This window comes from Orcinus orca, chromosome 12 (assembly GCF_937001465.1).
Source record: "Orcinus orca chromosome 12, mOrcOrc1.1, whole genome shotgun sequence".
Classification (NCBI taxonomy): domain Eukaryota; kingdom Metazoa; phylum Chordata; class Mammalia; order Artiodactyla; family Delphinidae; genus Orcinus; species Orcinus orca.
Genome location: NC_064570.1, coordinates 53,427,170 through 53,449,167, shown reverse-complemented (window position 1 = coordinate 53,449,167; position 21,998 = coordinate 53,427,170). Strand labels below are relative to the sequence as shown.

Genomic DNA, 21,998 nt, shown 5'->3' with positions numbered 1-21,998 from the left:
TCCCTTGACTACAGCAGCCAAAAGCAAGCTCTTCCTCCCTTAAACTCCTAAAGAATCAGGTCATACTGTAATTACTGTATTTTATGGGTACGTTTATTATCTCCCCTGCTAGACTGAATTAAGATCCCCTTGGAGACAGAACATATCCTTTCTATCTCCAAAACAACTACCATTTATTGAACATATATACAAGTCACTATTTAAAACTTACTATTCACCATGGAGGTTTTATGAGGTTGGTGTCATTATCTCTGTTTTACAGATGAAGAACCCAAGGCTCAAAGATGTTAGAAATATGCCCAAAGTCACATAGCTGCTAAGTAGCAAAACAAGCTTTTCCCAAGCATGTTTCATGAAACATGAGATATATGGAATGAACCCTCATCAGGGAAAGCTCTCAGGTCAATTAAGTTTGGAAGACTAACAAAGCTAAATTATTATTTTTACCAAAGGGCTTCTCAAAGCCTTTAGCAAGCTGCTGATATGTTTTATTCATCTCCAACAGGGCATGTGTTATACTTCCCAAATGTATTTGGGGATAAAATCCCCAAGGACCATCAGCATTATAGGACTAGTGTTCCATTTCAGCAATGTGGCAACATGTTATCTTTGCACATAGTAGGCACTCAATGCACATTTCTTAAAGTTACTCCTCATACAAAAGTTACATACTAATGTAACTCCATATACTAAAGTAAAGAATAAGGTAATGTCACTCCACTTACAGCAGGTGGTCTCAAGTATAATAATTACTGAACAGTATTCAAATTAGCTAAACAGTATTCATTAGACATTCTAAAAACAAGATTAAAAAAAGCACTACCTGTGCTTTTATGATATGCATGAATCTTGACATCAGTTCAGGACATTCAAGGAGGAAGTGAAAGTGGTCAAAGATAATCTTGGGATTCCTAAAAGAAAAACACATTGTTTACATGGATGGGAAGGATGAGCAGCATTAAGTGACATGCAAATTTAGATATACAGATACTGAAACAGAATAAAAATACATATTAATCCACACCTACTATACTTGTACTTGTCATTGAGCATTTTTTGAATAGTAACAGAAGTAATATTTTTTCTGTTGAGATAAAAACTGTAAGAAAAGGCTACAATAGTAATCCATGAAACCAAGAAAGCTTTACCTGTTAACAAAGCATTTTAAAACTTCATCATGTTTGCAGACAAATTCAATGAAACGGGGTGAAGTCATTCTGTGGGGGGTAAAAAACAATCAGAACACACAGACCAAAGTTGGTGATGTGGCAAATGTGACTATGCGTTGAATTGGACTGGCTTCTACACACACAAAAAATGGGGTTTGGATTGTCTTTATGGAATCTGAGGCATGCCTAGTCAATTTATAATATGAAATATATATACACACTCAGATATATATATATAATAACTTTTCATTAACAGATGATATAAACAAGTGACTTTTTAAAAACCTTGTAATTTTAAGCATCTCTGTCTATATGTTTCCAATACATGGTTAAATGATCCTATAGAAAGTGACATTCACCATCCTACATGTTAATAATATAAATGATGCTTAAAACTCAAATATTCTGTACTAATTCCAGATCAGTTCAATGAGTATCCTAAAGATCAGAAAACAACCAAAAACAGCAAAGTATTGTTATTTCTGCAATTATAAAAAAAATTATAGCTTTTTTTCATCTATCAGAAAAGGAAATAATAAGCATGTAGTGTAAGCCCAGATAACTGGGTTTTCTCTACTCTGTAATGCAAGTGCCTGACTTAAGGTTTGACTGGTGAAGTATCCACTTCAAAGATGGCTATCTCGAATAAACACAACGCCAGGCCCACAACTAGATAAAGAGCCAGGATGCCTCCCACTGAGTCTCCTTTGTTTCAGTGATCTTGGTTAATTTTGATAACTGACCATTTGGGCTACTTGTTTTTTTCTCTTCTCATGCTTTATACTCCCACTCTTATGTTTAAATTCACCAATAGTGAGCCCTCGAAACCCTAGTCCCCTGCCCTCGACCCCAGGCTTGTGTGTGCTCTTTCCCTCTTTCTCCCTCTCCCCCCACTCCCCCATGATGACCTGGCTGTGTGGCCCCAGGTGTGCCATGTAATTTCCAGGTCCTATAAGTAAAAAAACTTTTTTCCCCCTAAGTTTTCAATGGTTATTGCTGAAGGACATCCTGTAATCATACGAAGAATCACAAGGGCCAGTCCGGCCACGACATTGGTCATTGATAGGTGGAGACTGGCACACAGAACAACTGGCGTACTCAGCAGGACTGCATGACTGCCCTGCAGGGAACCAAGAGGAGTGCCCTTTGGCTGCAGCTTGCTTACCACCACCTAACTCAGGTAAGTAACATCATCTGGGAAAGGAGCACCACTTGCTGGGGATCTGCCTTGCAGCAACGTGCTTTTGCGTACTGCCTCTGTCATGTGTTGCCTGAGACATCCAACCCAAAAGGTCACAGCTGCCAACAATCTCCTCAGAGCAGTATGATCAAGGCCATACATGGTCTAATGAGACGATGAGACCACTAATTATAAAGGCCTTGAATGACAATTAATGTGTGTGAGGATCCTCTTCGCCTCAAGGCCAAGGAGAGCTAAGGAAACTGAAGTGGACAGCAAGGCTATTACCGCAACCCAAGGAAAGGCTCTGGGCTAAAGGCACGAGAAGATTCCGTAGGTGAGGAGGGGAGACCTCTGTCTGTAACCACGGTGTCAGTATGTTGTGCCTAGACTGAGTGTCCTAACCTAGCACAGTAAAACAGCCTCACAGTGGAAACCAATGGTACCACCTGAGGGAAAATACACCAGAGGCCCATGGTCTGTGTCACCACTTCACTCACTACTGTCACTCTTTGTCCACTAACCCAATGGGATATCGGGTCTAATCCCTGGTATAACGCTACTAAAAAATGAAGCGCCAGTGCTTCCTAAGAACACTGAGGAGGTACACCAGCTCTTTGATAAACGCAAAACCCCTTGGTCGCTACCTGGGCATTATTCAATGCTATGCATACTAACATGCCAAGAATTTGATATTATCGGGTTGGCCAAAAACTTCGTTCGGTTAATGAATACGTTGTTCAATAACGTTCTTGGTGAAAATGAAAAATGTGTCTTCTATTTTTACTTAAAACCAAACAAACTTTTTGGTCAATCCAATACATTCCAAAAGCCTGGGGGCTTTTCCCAACGAGTCTGAGTATCTGGTGCTAATAGAGGCCGACCACAATCCTGGAGTATTCTCTTGGGACCCCTTGAAAGGAAAGCAGCCACCTACAAAGGGGCTAACAGTGACGTCACCTAAAATTTTCCAGTAACAACACATAAGATTAAGGTAACAGGAAAAAAACAAGAAGTAGAAACTGAGTTCAAAAACCACTCCTTAATTCAAAATTCAAACCCTTCTCAAAGATTTTATGCAACAGGAAGAGGAGAAGGGAGCAGACTACTGCAGGTTTTCTTGTTTGTTTAGAATGAGCTCTAAATTGTTGCGACCACCAAAATGCATCAACTGGTCAGTATCTCTAAAGACCCTAAAATCCATAACTTTGTTAAAGATCCATCTGGACTACAAACTTGTTTCCTCCAAGAGATCACAGATGCTGAGCCCCTTTCCGCTTTCCCCTGAACGGGGCAGAACTAAGAAAAACGCCTCACAAGGCATCCCTGCCACCAAGGCAAAAGTTGACAGGGTTAGCAAGGCCTCTAAGTGAGGAAAAAAAACGGATATGAGAAGGCAAAAGCACCCAGAGCCACAAATATTCATACCAGGGCACCTCCTCTCCTCACTTGGATATTTAATGCCTGGCACCATGCCGACTCTTCCATACTGCTAAGGCTCACTGTGAATGGAAAACATTACGATGAGGCCCATCTCCTGCTGTGCAAAACTGGCATGGTCCAATGGATTTATCATTTCCATGACCATAGTGACCCAAGTGACCTCCTCTTCATTTCCAACCCTGGAGAAGCCCCATTTGACCCTGAGTCCAGGGAATTATTTTTACAGGACACTCCCCCTAATTACAGGTTGGCCCTACTACATTTTATTGGGACTGCCAAAACCATCCAAAAGGCACTAAAAATCCTAGGAGGAAACTTACATTCTTTCTCTGTCCCTTAAGATGTAAGTCTTACCATGTTTTTGAAATACAAATACCCTAGGAGGTAACTAAAACTCTGCCCACAATCACCTGAGCCTGAAGGAAAAAGAGAAAGGGAAAGAGGCCTTTTAAAATATAAACTGTTGTAAAACCTCTTACCCCAAATCTAGTCCACACCCTCCTTAAGAAAACATGTCAAAGACAAATACAAATCTTAAAAGTCTTCTCCACAAATATTTGTAAAAAGCTTTAACCGCTGGAGCAGGTAACCTTAACTTGTTCCATCTGCCAGACACAATTTGGACTCAAAGGTAGTCTGTAAACTAGTAAGTTGTATATTGTTGTACCTGGTCCACAGCTAAAATTTTAGAATGGAAGCTATAGGGTCTCTGTGTCTGGCTGCATGCTTATGTATGTCTATACAGATGTATGTTACATGCAAGTGATTTTTTTTTCTACCTCTGGATGGTATTGACAAAATTAATTTGTAAAAGAGCTGTATTTAATTGGCTTAAAAATAAATACTATGAATTAAGTATTCCTAAAACTCAGTAATAAACTAACCCTAACGTTTTTCAAGTTCATGTGATCTGGGATAATCTGTAAATAAAAGGTAGTTTAAACTTGCTGGTTTAATTTAAAAAGGCATATCTCAGATTTATCAACATTAGATATAATGCAGACATGCAGCTTTTATTCTACTTGGGTTTACAATTCAAATAAGTTCATATTATCTAGGTTACACAATTTGTGAGCAAGAAAAATAGCTTGGGATGATGGCCAATTTTGTCTAATGCCTAATGAGACTTTCATGAATAATCTAGACGTAATTGTTAAGAACAAGTGATTTAAACAGATGTAAGTGGAGTAAAGTTTAGGTGAACTTTTCAGCAATAGCTATGTTTCATGGTATGTCTACTTAAAAAGAGTTTCCCAAATCTCTTTGGTAACTTAAAAACTTCAGAGTTTTGCTAAGTTAAATTAAATGATGGAAAATTTACTGAATATCTAGGTCATTTCCAAATAAGGTAAGATATTGAAACATTAATTACTAAACATAGGTTTATGCACTTTTGGCTTTCTATTACAGAGGAACTAATGATAAATTTGGTTCTCTTACTAAACATGTCTTGTACCACACTGAAAAATTATACTATAAGGAAGCACTCTTGTGGATATCAGATTCTAGTGCTGTTAACTGCCTTTGAGGTTTTCTTTTTCTACCTGTAAACTGTACTGGACGCTGAATTTTCATTTCCTCCAATATCCAGCTACAATTCTTCAAATTAATGTTTCCAATTTTTCTCCCACCCTTCTCACTTGGAATCACTGAGAACTAAAACTGTTCCTTTTCCAAATCCATACAATATAAAGTAGAATAACTTGATGTAAAATTCAGAGAAACAACAACAACAGCTCATATATGGACAATCTTTGTGCCTGTTGCTATATGGGCCACTCAGAAAAATCACCAGATACATTCAGACTGCAAACCAGGAAAATCTAGCAGATTGCCTCCACTTTATCCACTTCAAAGAGGCATCCGCTTCAAAGATGGCTATCTCGAATAAACATAATGCCAGGCCCACAACTAGATAAAGACCCACCCCTCCATCTCCAAGCTCCTTTGTTTTAGAGATCTTGGTTGATTTCAATAACTGACCATTTGAGCCACTTGTGTTTTCTCTTCTCATGCTTCAAATTCCCACTCTCATGTTTTAAATTCACCAATAAAGAGTGAGCTTTCAAAACCCTAGGCCTCTACCTTCAACTCCAATAAAAAGAGAACCCCAGGCCCTCGAGCTTTCTTTCTACTGGCAACCTTGCTGTGTGGCCCCAGGTGTGTCATGTAATTTCCACGTCCTGTAAGTAATAAACCTTTTTTTTTTTTTTCAAAGTTTCCTGATGGTTATTGCTGAAGGGTGTCTTGCAATCATAATAAGAACCACAAGGGCTGCTCCAGCCACAACATTGGTTATTGATAGGCAGAGATTAGCACACAAAACAAGCAGAAACCTTCTTACCCTGGAGGCATCTGACAAGAACAGCACATGTAAAAAGCTTGAATGACAGCACTTAGCCGGTTAGCTGTCATAGAAATAACATCCTGGCAGTCTGCACTGGCTTCCTGTTTCCCTCCAAGAGCATCTGGTTTAGATTCCCCTGTGCCAGTGGATAGATTTTCATAGCTCCCAGGTCCTGGAGGTTCAAATGCAGGAATGGAAGTACCATCTTGATCTTGGCCTTTTTGTTTCAGTAAAATAGAAGTGATATCCGTTGAGTCCTTTTTGTTTTTCATTAATTCTGTAGCTATTAAAACTAGCCATTCATCTAATGAGTGCCAAAGCAATTCAAGAGGCTAAGAAAAAAAGAAAGTGTTTTTTTAAAACATCATTCTTAAACTGCAGGATAAAAAACCCACTCAGACAAATATTATAGAAGAGAATATTTACTCTAGATACTTTTATTTTCCCAAGTTTATGTGTCAGCAATGCCTAAAGGTAAGTAACAAAAACATAAACCTCATATAAATGACAATTTCTTCATTTATAGCAAAAACTTAATTTGTACTTATTTATTCCTTAGAATAAAAAAAGGAAAATTAAACTCTAACCAAAAAATGCATAAGCAATATTTCTTTTAAAATTTTTCAAATATTTAGTTTTAAACCATACATTACTTTTATGAATACAATCCCCCTAACCTTTACTGTATTAATGTGTCAACTATTTTTAATTATGTTGTTTTTCAATTAAAAAAATGAGAATTCATAAAGAGCTTAATAAACTTAGTTTACTGCACTCTTCTTTACATGGAATCTCTGAGATTTTGAAAATTTATGATGAGAAACTTTAAAATATGATGTGATATTTACATACACACACACACACACATATACATATACAGGCATACCCAACCACACACGAATCCATCTCTAATAACTAGAAACTATCAAATATTGGCTAGCAAATCCATAATTCAAAGTAAAGATCAACAGCTTAATAAAAAAGGAACACATAGGAGTAAACAGTTTCTTAATTCTATACTATTTTAAATATTCCTTTTGAGAATAATGAAATGTCTTTTGTAAATTAACAGCAAATGAAATTTTATCTTTAAAATACTATGTGATCACAAATGCTATAACAGGACTAAGTACTAGAGAAAAATGAAATATACGTATCATCTCTAGTGAACAGTAATTTTTAACACAAGGAGAAATACAAATGCCCAACTACTATTAAAAGACATGCTACTGGGGATCTAATGTACAGCATTGTCACTATAGTTATCAATACGGTATTGTACACTTGAAAGGTGCTATGAGAATAAAGCTTTAATGTTCTCACCACAGCAACAGCAACAAAGTGGTAATTATGTGAGGTGAAGGATGTGTTACCTAACCTTACTGTACTAAACATTTTGCAAAATATACTTGTATCAAATCATCACACTGTATACCTTAAAGTTACTCAACCCTATATAACAGTTACAGCTCAGTAAAGCTGGGGGGAAGAAAGACCTGTTAGAACATTTTTAAATCCCAAATAAAGATGAACAGTGAAGGCACAGGGGAGCAGGGGGGATAGTGGTTTAATGTCTTCCATTCCTACACTATTCTAAATATTCCTATTGACAGTGATAAATTGTCTTTCTACAAATGAATAAAAAGTTAATCTTACTTTTTGATTCTTATATGATCACAGAACACTACAAACTAGACCACATGCTTCTGAAAAACCCACCCTAAATATTTCAACTAAAAGAAATAATCTTACTTTTAAAGACCACTATGTAAAGAGATTATACAACCATATTTGGAACTTTAGGAAATGTTTAAATAACCTGTTCTGCCAAGCAATTCTTTATAATTATTATCTAATAAATCCCCCTGCTGTTATCGTCAGCCTTTCTTCAGATTTCCAGAACACTCTCTATTTGAGAATAATCTACTTATTGAATTTGCAAACAATTAAATCACCCCTAAGTCTTCACTTAAAAATTAAACCAAAAAGCAAGAAGGAAAAAACCCTACCACCATCAACAAAAAACCAGTTTACTCATTCAACAAATATTTAGTTAGTACAGCCTAGGTAAACAGGTAAGCAAAGTGAAGTAAGCAAAGGGTTTCTGAGAAACCCTTTCTGAGGTTGAAATGAGCACCCTTCTCCTGCACAAAGACGGCTTTTCCATGGTTAGTCACAGCAGTTGGATGCCTAACTTCTTAAAGGGTCCCTGAACTGCTTAAAAGAAGGGCAAGAAGCACCAGCTGCCATCAACACTGACATGGTACCTTCACTGAAAATGTCTTAATTTTAATCATGATCCAAGTTTGGGTCTATAGTCTCTCTTCATGAGAAAAACATTAAACCCTGCTATAAAAGATGAAAAGAACTTCTTATGTCAGCAAAACTATTTAGCTTTCATCAAAAAATGAACTTCCAAAAAAGAAAGAACAGGTGGTGATGAAAAACTGCTTGAAACAAAAGGAAAAAGGAATAACTGGTCTCTAAGTGAGAAGGACTAAAACCCAGAAAATCCCCACACTAGATAGAGATGAAGGCTAAGGCTGGAAGTGATACCTGCTCCTCACGTGGATGAGAGTGCTGAGCCTGAACTACGATCATCCTATTCTCAAATACTGACAACCTGCAAAAATTAAAGGTGAATTCTGAATCATTCCAGAAATAATATCCAAAAACAGCCAGATCTGTGTAAAAATGATAGTGACAATAAAGATACCGAGAAAAGCTAGAAAGAGTTTTCAATAGAGTAGCACAGCAAAGAATTAAAAGAGAATGAGGGAAAAAAAGAAGTAGTAAATCATCTTGGGCTTTTCTTTAGTTTTCTCTTTTCCCCACTGTTTATTTATTCATTCACACATGCACTAAAACTAAATCCCAACCTTAAAGCATTTTTACCTAGGGAGTTGTCCCTTTGAAGACTTGTTCAGAAAATTCATTCCTCAATAACAAAAAGAATACTGTGAAAATAACTTTAATTTCTAACTGTAGTAGCAGTCACAGACAGAAAGGGTTAAATTTTAAAAATTAACAATTGCAAACCATGTCTATGAGGCTTTTTCATACTCATACATAATAATGATAAAAAACATCAATACAAAGTACCATACATATTAACTGTTACAGAAAAATGAGTCAATGACTATGGAAAATATTAGGCTTCTTGGCACTATGGAAGTATTACTTCATTTCATATTATTGAGTGATCTTCACCACAGAATTATATTCTACCTATAACAACGATTTGACAAGCATACATGATTTTCAAAACATTTCAAGTTAACAAGTCAAAGCTGTAATATATAATCCCAAACTTGTTGGACAATTTAAAAAATCTCAAGATCCATGTGTCAAATGAGATACAAATTTGACAGGAAAGCATTACTAACAAACTTATTAATAGCATCTTGAAATTCTGTTAATCGGACTGTTCTCAACTCGATAATGTCAAATGCCACGATCCAAAAGATAAGATCTTAAAGTTAAAAGTTTCTCAATCTTTCTTGGCTTCCAATTATAATTCTATGAAACCGTTAATAGTCGCAGCTTACTACTCACAAAAAAGGAGCATATCGAGATTCAAGAAGCCTAAACTCTCTTCCCCACGCTCACCCTACTTCTATAACCAGAACTACTTTCTCCTTCAGATGTTCCAAAGTTCGCAAGGCTCTAGATAAAAATCTCTTAACACTGAAAGAAGGGCTAAGTGTTAAGATTAACTTAAAGGACTTCTAAGATAAATCAGGAAACTAATAACAGGATGTTAAACACACCTACTACAAACACATGGCCTATAAACCCACTCATTCTTAATGGAAAACCCATTAGCTAACCCCAACAATAAAGTGACATAGTAACTAGTTAATGAAATAGAAAGTAGGGATCAATTGCTACCATAGACAAAATGTGGTAAAAATTAAAATGGTATTTCCAATCTAAAATTGCAGTTAACTCACCAGATGGTTCAGATTTTTACAACTTCAATCATCCCAAAATGAAAAGACCTTAAATACATGGATGACAGTGTAGTTTCTATTTTTATCCATGTAAGTGGGAGGGCAGATCATTTTGCCATCCTCCAAAGAGTCCACATTTAATTCATAAAATTAGATAGAAAGAGATTAATCAGTTCCTTAAGAGTAACACTTGTTAATGTTTTAAAAAACTGGCTGCGTTTGTAACAAAAATGTTTTACCAAAGTGAAAGGTCAAAATTTAAGAGAAAATAAGTGCTCAGAGACAAAGGCAGTTGTCAATGATACAGGGAAAAAAAAAAAAAAAACCTTGAAAAGAGAAATAAAGATACTAACAAATGAAATAAAAGAGAAGGAAAGAACTTTATATATTATATATATCATTGATATATAACAATGAAAACAAAGAGTCTGGATTCCATAAAAGAAAAGCTAAAAGAAAAGCAATAATATCCTTTTCTACTCTGTTTTATCTGTACTGACGGTCTAGATAGAAAAATAACATTTAAATCAAGCACTAAACGCCTATAAAGAGGTTACTTAGCACATAAGTATTTTCTGATATCATTAGCAACAGGTGGCAAATTGAAATTTTAACAAAAAATAAGACAATAATAAATATAATATATACTCAATTTGTCAATAGTGACCATATCTATACCTGGTTTGATTTTCATTCATCATTACAGATGAGTAGAAGGACAAGTAGAAAAATCAATCAGGAGAAGTTTCAGTAACAAACTGCATGAGTCATATTAGAACACATTAAGAACAACTTCCTGTAATATGAATGTTTGAGCAGTGAAACTCACTTAAAACAGCACTAACAAAACAGAGGATCAATAATTCAAATTCAAATTTTACAAAGACAGGAAGCTATCACTTCTAACTAGTATTAAAGGAAGTGGTACGTTGAAAAGCTAAAATCTGAATTACAAGAAGATGCATAACTTCCTTCTTCCAGGAGATGGCACAATAGGGGAAAAAAAAAGAAGGAAGAAAAAGACACATACACACACACACACACACACTCGCGCGCACAACTGTGGGGGGAGGGAGAAGCATGCACACATGTGGCTGAACACTCCTGCACCAATGTAAAAAAAAAAAAAAGAGCCTGAAGCAGATGAACAGATGCACAGAAACTGATACATACCTATTCTAAAAGGTTATCATACCTATTCCAGGTATTAAAGAATTGACTAGTGTCAAAATGCTTGCTAACCATTTATTTGTGTCTGCCAAAAACTTGCCATGTAAGACTAGAATCATTTAGCATACATCATTAATTTAACTTTATATAACTTCAAATTTTATAGATAAGTAAAGCTGTCAATCACAACTCATTTTTGAGGATGTGGCACGTAAAAACATTTATATCACCTTTTGGACAGACAACCTATATTTATACCCAAAAGACTGTTTAAAGAAATATAATTTTTCATGAACCCAAAAGCTAATTTTATACTATGAAAAGCTCTCCAGACAAATTACCTTTAAAAAAATAACATGAAAACAATTATTACACATTTGTCCAAAATCTGAGTTATCTGAAAATATAATGCCATAAAAAAGCATTAACAATAGCAATTATAGTCATGTACATTTATTAGCAATAGCCATTATAGTCATGTACATTTTGCTTACTTCACAAAATTGTAATTTGACATGGTTACACTGCCTTGGAAATCTTTCTTCCAAGGATTCCATTCATAAATGTGCTTGTAAAGAAGCAGCAGCTGAAGCAATATAAAATACATTAAGAAAATACCTCAATGTTTCTTTCTTGAAGTAACCCAAGGAATTGTTAATAAACCCAATAAATGAAAGTAAACTTATTTTTAAAAAAAATACACGGACACACACAAAACACAAACGATAATAAAACCTAATTAAAAACCGGATGTCTTCCTTCTGAATAAGACATATTTTTTAAAAATCGTGATGGCTGCATTTAGGACCTATAATCCAATTTTAAAAAGTAGATTTAATTATATTTAAACATTAAATACCTTTACCCTTAGAATAAAACACTACTGAAATTAAAATTTTACTTGTAAGAAAAACAGAAAGCTCACCAAATGAGACTTGCTGCTGATTAGACAGAGATGAAAGGAAAAAGGTCTTAGTTTACAAAGTGTCAATCACTGGTATAAACCAAATTTACATCCTGTTTATGAGGTTTCCAATTAATGAATGTATGCTTTGTCAAATTCATCTCTTTTACATCTATCTTCCTAACAACATCATATACTTCTCTGACCTTGAACACCTGGCTTCTTGGAGTTTTATTCCCATTGTAGCCCATATCGATTCCATTACTGGGAGAGGATGGACCAATTCGAAAGACATGACAAAATATCCTCACAATCCTTAAAAGGCTCTTCATTTGAGCATCATAATTACTAGATATGCTGAAAATAAAAATTAAAATATGAACAGATTAGATGGAATAAAACAAATTACATCTTAAAATACTGATTTTAAAACATTTTCATTACATTTACCATCTGTTTCATAATTTAACGAGTAAAATTTCTTTCCTGCCATGATATGGGATGGAATGTTTTGTTTACCAGGAAGTTAGCAAATGTACATTATTTGGATTGCATGTGAATGATTTATTTACTTTTAAGTAACTAGAATATAACCAATGATCAAAGCATAAAATATGAAGAAAATCACCAGTATAGAACAGTATATTTATAAATTAAACTAATTCTTTAGAACTCTGAGAACATTTCACTGAGAACCAATAGTAGGAATGTTGATTATGATCTTAGGCCAACCCACAACTGAATTGTAGAGGCTGAACTCTACTATTCTATCCATAACCCCATTTTCCCTAACTCATCCCAGAATAGTAACCAATTGTTCACATACAGAGCATGTACAAATTGAATAATCTTAAAGTTACTATCTGTATCAGGGTGGTTCTCCATATTATGGGTTGTCTTATGACTGTATATAAATAAGGGAAATACATCCTACTATGAAAAAGACTGATCCAATTAATACTAAACCGTATTAAATATAATATAAACTTTCTTTGACTAATCAAAAAGCCCTTCAAAATCCCAGTGCCTGGGGATTGTTCATCATCATCATGAATATCAATCATTACTCTTCCACAGAGAAACTGTAGGAGTTAGGGTAAATGTGTATTGAATCTAATGATAGATCTTAAAAAAAAACTTGTTGTTGTTTTTCAGGGGTGGTTTTATTTTGAAACCTCCAACATCAGTTATCTTGTATTACAATGGTTACACAAAAGCAGAGTAAAGAGTTGCAATGACATTTGGGCAGAATGATATGACTGCCTTTGCATAAGTTTAATCATCAAAGCTTACTCTATCTTCCTCAGTTCATTAAAATCTTCCTCTATGGTATTTTTAGGTATCCTCTAACACGAAAAACAATAATGATTAGTTATGTGGAAATAGCAAATGCCTATTGTAAGTATTCGGATTTGATAAGTGAAAAATCAGAGAGTATTTTCTATTCTGGTGACAACTGAACCAAAATTTCCTGACATTTTTACTTCAACATTCATGTTGTTTTCTCATTCTAAAAATTATTAAATTGTTAAAAACAATACATAAAAACTAGCTATCAGTTACAAGTGTTAGTAAAATACAATAGCTATTGCTATCCATACTGTATTTGACTGGGATAGCTACAACACATTAGCAAAACTTTTTCTTTGTTTTACTAACTTTGAATCAAATGTGTATAGAATCATTAGTTTAACTCACACTGATTTTTACATATTTGCCTTTACAAAGTTGTTTTTAATTCTATATCATAAGATTGTTGAGACTGACAAAAGAGAAATGCAGTATGGTTGAAACTATTTCCTTCTTTTATTGTGTTGCAGCTATTGGAAAAGTTAACTCCAATGACTCTCAAATTCTTCTATGAGAAAGATGTGAATTTAATTTTCCTCTGTGAAATTACCATATATATAAATATTTGTTTTAAGTACCTGATTTAGGGAACTTCATGAGTTACCTTAAGGTAAGAAGTATTCTCTTATACAATGGAGTCTGAACATCATCAATTATTAATATAGTCTAATAACAGTCTAATATAAGATTATTAGACTATATTAATATTACTTTACCCAGTTTAAACTTCTTCCAATTAAGCCACTGATCTAAAAAATGTCATTTTTCACTTTCCAACCAGTGAAATATCTCTTTCATATTATACGAAAAGATCATAAAATCCAAACTTCATCACAAACTGCTCCAGCTCATCACAAAATGATAATTTCTTCCCAAGCCACCAGGTCTCAAAATAAAAGTTTAAAAATTAGTTTCCTAATTCAAAGCCCTGTCAATGTACTTACCTTTGTTAATGTAAGATTATACTTTCATTCAGTATCTTACTTAGCAAATAGCTGTGAATTCTCTTTTCATTTGCACATTGGTAACTATCTTTACCTTCAATCATAAATATATAGAAAGCAAGATGACTCACTTATTTAGTGAAACACAACACTATGTGCAAAAGGGCCCTCAGTAAATATTTATTATCTTCAGCAAATATTCCTAGAATCACTTAGACAAAAAGGCTAACCATTTTTCCGAAAGTATGCTAAATAACACCTCAATTGCCGCTAATTAATATGTATTTGAATTATTTTCTTAACTAAAATATCTATTAAAATAAGTGGCCAAAATTACATCACATTGTGGGTTAAGAAACATAAAATGATTGACAAATGAACAAAAGGAAGACAACCTGCAAAAGTACCATTAAACTAAATTGGCAGGGGGGAATGATTTGTATTTGAGGTCCTCTTAACAATCTACTTCGGTAGCTGTGAGATAACAGAAAAATATATATGTTTTCTGCCCCCAGCCCTTTTCCTGGCACAGAGCTCCTAAAAACCCTGTAATTTCTGAAGTGATAAGTGCACTAGGAGCACCTTCTGTTCTCATATTGGGTCTCTGACCCTGGTTCCTGACACAGAGCTCCTAAATCCCTTGGAATTTCCTGGGTGATAGCAGTAGCTTTTATTCTAATGAGGCAACTCTTAGTGGGCTTTTGGATGGGGGCTGGTCACCAGAAAGACCAAGCAATGATTAGAGACTTGGAATTTTCAGCCTTATCCCCCATTATCCAGAGAAGGGCTAGAAATGGAGTTAATGATCAACACACCCATGTGATGAAACCTCCATATAAAAAACAAAAATATGGGGGGTTCAGGGAGCTTCCAAGTTGACGAACACATCCACAAACAGGGAGAGTGACATTCCCCAACTCTATGGGGACAGAAGCTCCTGTACTATGGACCCTCTCAGACCTCATCCTATGTATCTATTCATCTGGTTGTTCATCAATATCCTTTATCATATTCTTTAAAAAACTGGTAAACAAAAGTAAGTGTTTCCCTGAATTCTGTGACCTGCTCTAGGAAATAACTGAATCCAAAGGGGAGGAGGTCATGAAAACCTCTGATCTGTAGTCAGGTAACAAAAGTTGTGGGTAATCTGGGGATCCACTAATTCCAAGTGGCATCTGTGGTGGGGGACAGTCTCCTAGAACTGAGCCCTTAACCTGTGGGATCTAATGCCATCTCTAGGCAGAATTGAGGTAACTGTAGGACACCCGGCTGGTGTTAAAGGATTGCTTGGTGTGGGGAATAAAAACTCCCACCTCTGGTTTCCAAAGTGTTGTGGGTGTGGTAGTAGTGTGAGAGTAAATGTGGATGTGGTAGTAGTGTGAGAGTAAAGGAGAAACGCAGCAGGAAGACTAGGTTTTGCCAAGATGGTACCAATACAGTAAATTCTAACACAATACTAATAACCAGTACTGGTTACCAATCCCAACAAAGAGATGTTTACAGACCAAATTGGCCATAATAACATACTCTATAAGACATATGAAAGGTATCATTGTAAATGGTGAGGCAGTAAGTCTAGCAAGGTAATTTTAAAACTTGTTCTGGCATGGATCCCTCTTTCCTACCCTGTTTCTCCTGTACCACTAATATCGCTGTCATTTTTAAGAGCTAAATTGGAGCCCAGGATCTGCTCTTTATCAATTAGTAAGGATGTAAATCCTGGTTCTTCTAGCCTAGCAAATCACTGAACTTCAATTTTCTTATATATAAAATGGAGATAATATCTAAATCACAAAGTCACTGTGAGGTTTAAAGGAAATAATGTATCTGAATGTTCTTTAGCTTATTAGAACCTGCTTAAGTACGTATTAAAGGTGAACTTAAAATAAAAACAGAGAAACATAAATGCTTTCTGATTATTAGGAAGAGCAGAAAATAGGGCAGAGATTTAAGTAGAAAAAACAAGTTTTCTAATGTAGGAAAACAGGTTAAGGTATTATGAGGAATTTAAAAAAGAACCATCATTATCACCAGCATCATCATCATCTCTACTACATGCCAGACATAATGGTTGGCACTAGGCTTACAGAACCTTATCATTTCATTCTTACAACAATTCATTAAGATATTTACTATCATTTTCCAAGAAGGAAATAAAATCCTGACTAGACTGTAAATTAAGTGTAGGGTGAGATCTTGTCTGTTTTACTCACTGTTATCTAGCAGATGGCCTAGTGGATAGCAGGCACTCAAAAATATGTATTGGATAGATGGATGGATGATGAAAGGAAACTCCGAAAAGTTACTTGCTGGGGTCACACAGTAAATGGTGATGTCTGGATTAAATCTGAGTCTAGCTGACTCCAGAGCCCATGCTTTTTACTCAGTATGTCTTAGAAAGTCCTCATCATATAAATGGATTAACAGAAATGGCTAATAAAAAGAGAGCATTATGTAAAGCTGGAATTCAATGAATCTTATAGACAAAGTTTAAAGTAGCCTCAAAAGTAGAAAGAGAATAATAGAAAAATTAGCAAATGGCATACTGAGTAGGACTGCTGAAGAAAGACTTAACAGCTAAAAAGACACAAGAAAGTAATCTTGGACCATGAAGTGTAAGGGGCCTTCTAAGCAAACAGTACAGAGTGTGATTCTGGTCTGAAGTATATGAAAAGTACGAAGGAAGACAGGAATAAAGGGCTAACATAATGGACTTGACAGCTGATTTACAGAAGCAGCATACAGTTGGGAGGAACAAAGTCCAGTTCCACATACAGAGGTGAGAGAAGACCACGACCTATTCTAATACTGTCAATGTATTAAAAGTTGACATGAAAAGAAAACTATTGGATTAGCCAAAAATTTCATTTGGGTTTTTCCAGCTTACGGAAAAATCCAAACGAACTTTTTGGCAAACCCAATCAAAGGAAGAAAGCATCCATAACAGAAGTAGGCCAAATTTAAGCTAAGAAATAACACATTAACCATTTTTAAATGGCTGTTTACTCCTAACTGGGGTGACTAACCACATACAAACAAGCGGAGGTACAGGAAAATATATAAAGGCACTAACTTCATGGACTTAGTGATGAGCCATTAAAAGCACAGATTTGTAAAAAAAACAAAGAACTGAACTGAGCGGGACAGTTCAGGGAGAAAACTTTATAAAGAAGCATGAGGGTATAATACTGCAAGGCTGAACAGTAGCCTATACCCAGTTTTGTAAATTACTGATCAAGATTCCTAAACTACGTTCTTGATTCTTTTTTATGAACATTTTACTTACATGACTAGTCTAAGCAATCATTTTCTAAAATTCTAGACACATAAGTCCAAATCCACTTAAGTAAGTCTCTATTTTTAGTCTCTTTAGACAGGCTAAAGTCTCCTCAGGAATAGCTGATTGCCCTGATCCTTTAAAACAAAACAAACAGTGGTAACTCAACAAATGTTTAGAACATCTTAACACTGACAAAAGACATCAACAAAATAATCAACAAAATACACTATTCCCAGAAAAGCCTAAAAAGTGACGAAGCTGACAGATATTGCTGCCTACCGATTTGCTTATATTGTGAAACACTTACCTCAGCAACTTATGACCATTTGTTGTGGCAACTTCAGCAAGGCTTGTTAGAATCTTTAAATACTGGTTCTCACTTTGCTGAGATAAATGCTCCAGAACTTGCCGTAACTAATTTTTTTACAAATAAAAAAATGTGATTACATAATAATCCACTAAACTTTGTCAAGAAATTAAGTACCTATTAGTTTAGTAAGTATCCCAAAGCTCAATTAGCTGAAACCAAGTCCTTTACAGTTATTTGGTCTTGCATAAAATCAAAAGCTTATAGAGAGATAAGATGACATACAATATTTGTTCAAAATCACCCAGTGAAAAAGTATAAACAGAGAGAACAGAAATCACCAAGTTTATTTATGGAAAATTAATTCCAAACTTCTAAAAATGTAAGAAAAAAACTCTGTAATTATTCAAAGAGTAGAACTATTAACAAATACAGAGCTCAGTAAACTAGTGATTACTAATTGTAACATGATATTCCTCCTTAGATTCTTTTCCTCTACCTATGGGAAATATTCTAATTATCTTAAGGAGAGATCAAAGGCACAGAGGACAGAAGACTCATAGCGCCAAATATTAGCATAAAGTTTATTAATTCTTATATAATTCATACTTAACCTATAATGCAGATAAGCCAATTCAAATTACTTAAATATTTATAATAATAAAATCAATAAACACATTTGTAAGATGCCATATACACCAAACATGAACAAAGCTTGTTCAGGGGCTTCCCTGGTGGTGCAGTGGTTAAGAATCCTCCTGCCAGGGGCACTGGTTCAAGCCCTGGTCCGTGAAGATCCCACATGCCACGGAGCAACTAAGCCCGTGTGCCGCAACTACTGAACCTGAGCTCTAGAGCCCGTGAGCCACAACTACTGAGCCTGCATGCCACAACTACTGAAGCCCACATGCCTAGAGCTTGTGGTCCACAACAAGAGAAGCCACCACAATGAGAAGCCTGTGCACCATACCAAAGAGTAGCCCCCGCTCGCCACAACTAGAGAAAGCCCACATGCAGCAACGAAGACCCAATGCAGCCAAAAATAAATTAATTAATTAAAAAAAAAAAAAAGCTTGTTCATTTAATAGCTACCAGCACAATTACATTACCATGTTTTCTCGGAGATCTTCATTCTGTGTCATTTGAATAATTGTCTGGAAAAGCCTAGGGTGATACTGAATTAATACTTCACAAGTCTCTCCATATCCACCCTGAAAACAAGATTTAAAATTATCTAGGTTTAAAAACAAAACTCCTAAAGGAAAACATTTCTTCTATATATAAGTCTGACACCAAACATGTGGGATTTCCACACCAACCAATTCTCCAATTCTCTGTGGATACCGATTGGGTGTCCAATTTAATTCAATTATCATGCTAACTGCCTAGAGTTAGGGCAGACCACACAGTGGGGTTCCGTCCCACAAGAGTGCCCCCCACTTCAAAAGCCAATCACAAGTCCAGGTCACCCATACTTCTGACTAACCAGCTGTAAGTAAGGAACTCCCTCGACCTCCTCCTCAGGTTTGATAATTTGCTAGAACAGCTCACAGAACTCAGGGAAACACTTTATTTACCATTACCTGTTTATTATAAAGGCTACAACTCAGGAACAGGCAAATGGAAAAGATGCATAGGGTGAAGTGTGTGGGAAGGGGCACAGAGCTTCCATGCCCTCACTGGGCATGCCACCCTCCCAGCACTTTGATGTGTTCACCAACCCAGAAGCTCTCTGAGAACCACACTGTTTAGGGTTTTTATGAAAGTTCCATTACACAGGCCTGAATGACTAAACTCAGTCTCTAGCCCCTGACTCCTCCCCGGGGGTGGGGGAGGAAATTGCCTTCTAATTACATGGTTGGCTCACCTGTCAACCAGCCCTGTTCCTGAAGCTACCTAGGGCCTTTCAGCCACCGCTCATCTCATTAATATACAAAAAGACATGCTTATCACTCTGGAGTTTCCAAGGGTCTTAGAAGCTCTTGTGTTAGGAACTGGGATAAAGACCAATATATATTTCTTATACTATCACAGTTCCTTTTAAAGATCATATTCTTAACAGAATAAAAATCTTTGCACCCATCCTCTCATTTGAGGAAAAAAAGTGATCTTGTCGGTTTCTCTTACAAAGTAAGGGACTAAGAATATACGTGAACAGCGTACCTGCACACATAAATCCAAAGGGCTTACTCCATTTTTATCCGGCAGATATTTGGCTCCTCGCAACAGAAGAATCTGTGCTGTGTCTCTCTGACCATGACTGTACAGAAACAAAGTTTAAACATATAATCTTTTTAATTTTAAGTCTTTCTCTATAAATTATGGACAGTTAGCATCAATCAACAGAGGATTAATAATCTTAAAAAATTGAGAGGAAGATCTGAACTACAACCTCAACCGTTAGAAAAACTTCCCAACGTTAAGTCATACTTTTTACAATGTAGATAAGAAACTGGCCTACTGAATCTTAGAATTGAACTTGGGACACATTACCTACAATAAATCATAATATTTTGGGATAAGTTGCTGGTACTCAGGCTTATGCTTTATTTTTTTCTTCCAATCTTTTCCTTCTCAACTCTAGCCTGACCACCTCCCTACACATACATCCAAGTCTCCAGACTTCTTAGTCCAAAAGAACCTCAATACTCAAAACAAAAGTACATTTTATGATACTTTAATATGTGGTAAAAAAATAAAAACAAAGGAAGGAGAAAAGACAAATATCAAAATGAGTAAATGGGGGGGATTCATTAGCCAAAAATACTAACTAACTGCCAATCTTCATTTTATCCACCCACTCAGTTTGGCTTCTGCTGACAGCTATTCAATCTGACATGGAATGAACAACTCTCATCCACATGCCCCATTCTCTCTAATTGTTCTTTCAAGTAGGTTTAACAACCACTCTTTAAGCTAGGAGGAAGCTGCTTTGGGGGTAATAATAACTAGACTCTACATTTCGTTATTAAATGAGCTAATCTGATCCTAGACAGACAATAAATAATAAATTTATAATGCAGGGACATTAAAGTTTAAAGCTAATTTTACAAAATGCCCAAGGAAGTCATACAGTTTGGAAGAGTATCTCATCAAAGAATTTTATTTTGTAAATTGATACAGCCACTATGGAGAACAGTATGGAGGTTCCTTAAAAAACTAAAAATAGAACTACCACAGCAATCCCACTACTGGGCATATACCTAGAGAAAACCATAATTCAAAACAACACATGCACCCCAATGTTCATTGCAGCACTATTTACAATAGCCAGGACATGGAAGCAACCTAAATGTCCATCAACAGAAGAATGGATAAAGAAGATGTGGTATGTATATACAATGGAATATTACTCAGCCATAAAAAGGAATGAAATTGGGTCATTTGCAGAGACGTGGATGGACCTAGAGACTGACATACAGAGTGAAGTAAGTCAGAAAGAAAAACAAATATCGTATATTAACGCATATATGTGGAATCTAGAGAAATGGTGTAGATGATCTTATTTGCAAAGCAGAAATAGAGACACAGACATAGAGAACAAACGTATGGACACCAAGGGGGGGAAGCAGGGAGGTGGGATGAATTGGGAGATTGGAATTGACATAATACACTATTGATACTGTGTATAAAATAGATAACTAATGAGAACCTACTGTATAGCTCAGGGAACTCTACTCAATGCTCTGTGGTGACCTACATGGGAAGGAAATCCAAAAAAGAGGGGATATATGTACACGTATAGCTGATTCATTTTGCTATACAGTAGAAACTAACACAACGTTGTAAAGCAAATATATTCCAGTAAAAATTAATTTAAGAAAAAGAATTTTATTTTGTAGATGAAAAAAATTACTATTCAAGCACAAGTGAAACTAGAACTCAGATCTCTGGTCTTCTAGACCAATACTCTTCCCACAGTACCATTACCTAAAAAGGTATGTTATTTCA

General features: G+C 35.6%; 1 protein-coding gene across 5 annotated transcripts in view; it reads right to left on the bottom strand.

Annotated features, from left to right (window-relative positions):
* The window catches only part of HACE1 (HECT domain and ankyrin repeat containing E3 ubiquitin protein ligase 1), a 95,740-nt gene that overhangs the window by 36,281 nt on the left and 37,461 nt on the right, over positions 1–21,998 (bottom strand). For all 5 annotated transcript variants that reach the window (XM_049695131.1, XM_033418753.2, XM_033418752.2 and 2 more), the window contains 7 exons: positions 20,211–20,307; positions 19,157–19,258; positions 18,048–18,154; positions 12,373–12,523; positions 6,137–6,471; positions 1,149–1,217; positions 824–911 (listed from right to left, as the gene is read on the bottom strand). In XM_049695131.1, coding sequence (XP_049551088.1) covers positions 824–911; positions 1,149–1,217; positions 6,137–6,471; positions 12,373–12,523; positions 18,048–18,154; positions 19,157–19,258; positions 20,211–20,307 — 949 coding nt within the window. The remainder of the gene's footprint in view (positions 1–823; positions 912–1,148; positions 1,218–6,136; positions 6,472–12,372; positions 12,524–18,047; positions 18,155–19,156; positions 19,259–20,210; positions 20,308–21,998) is intronic.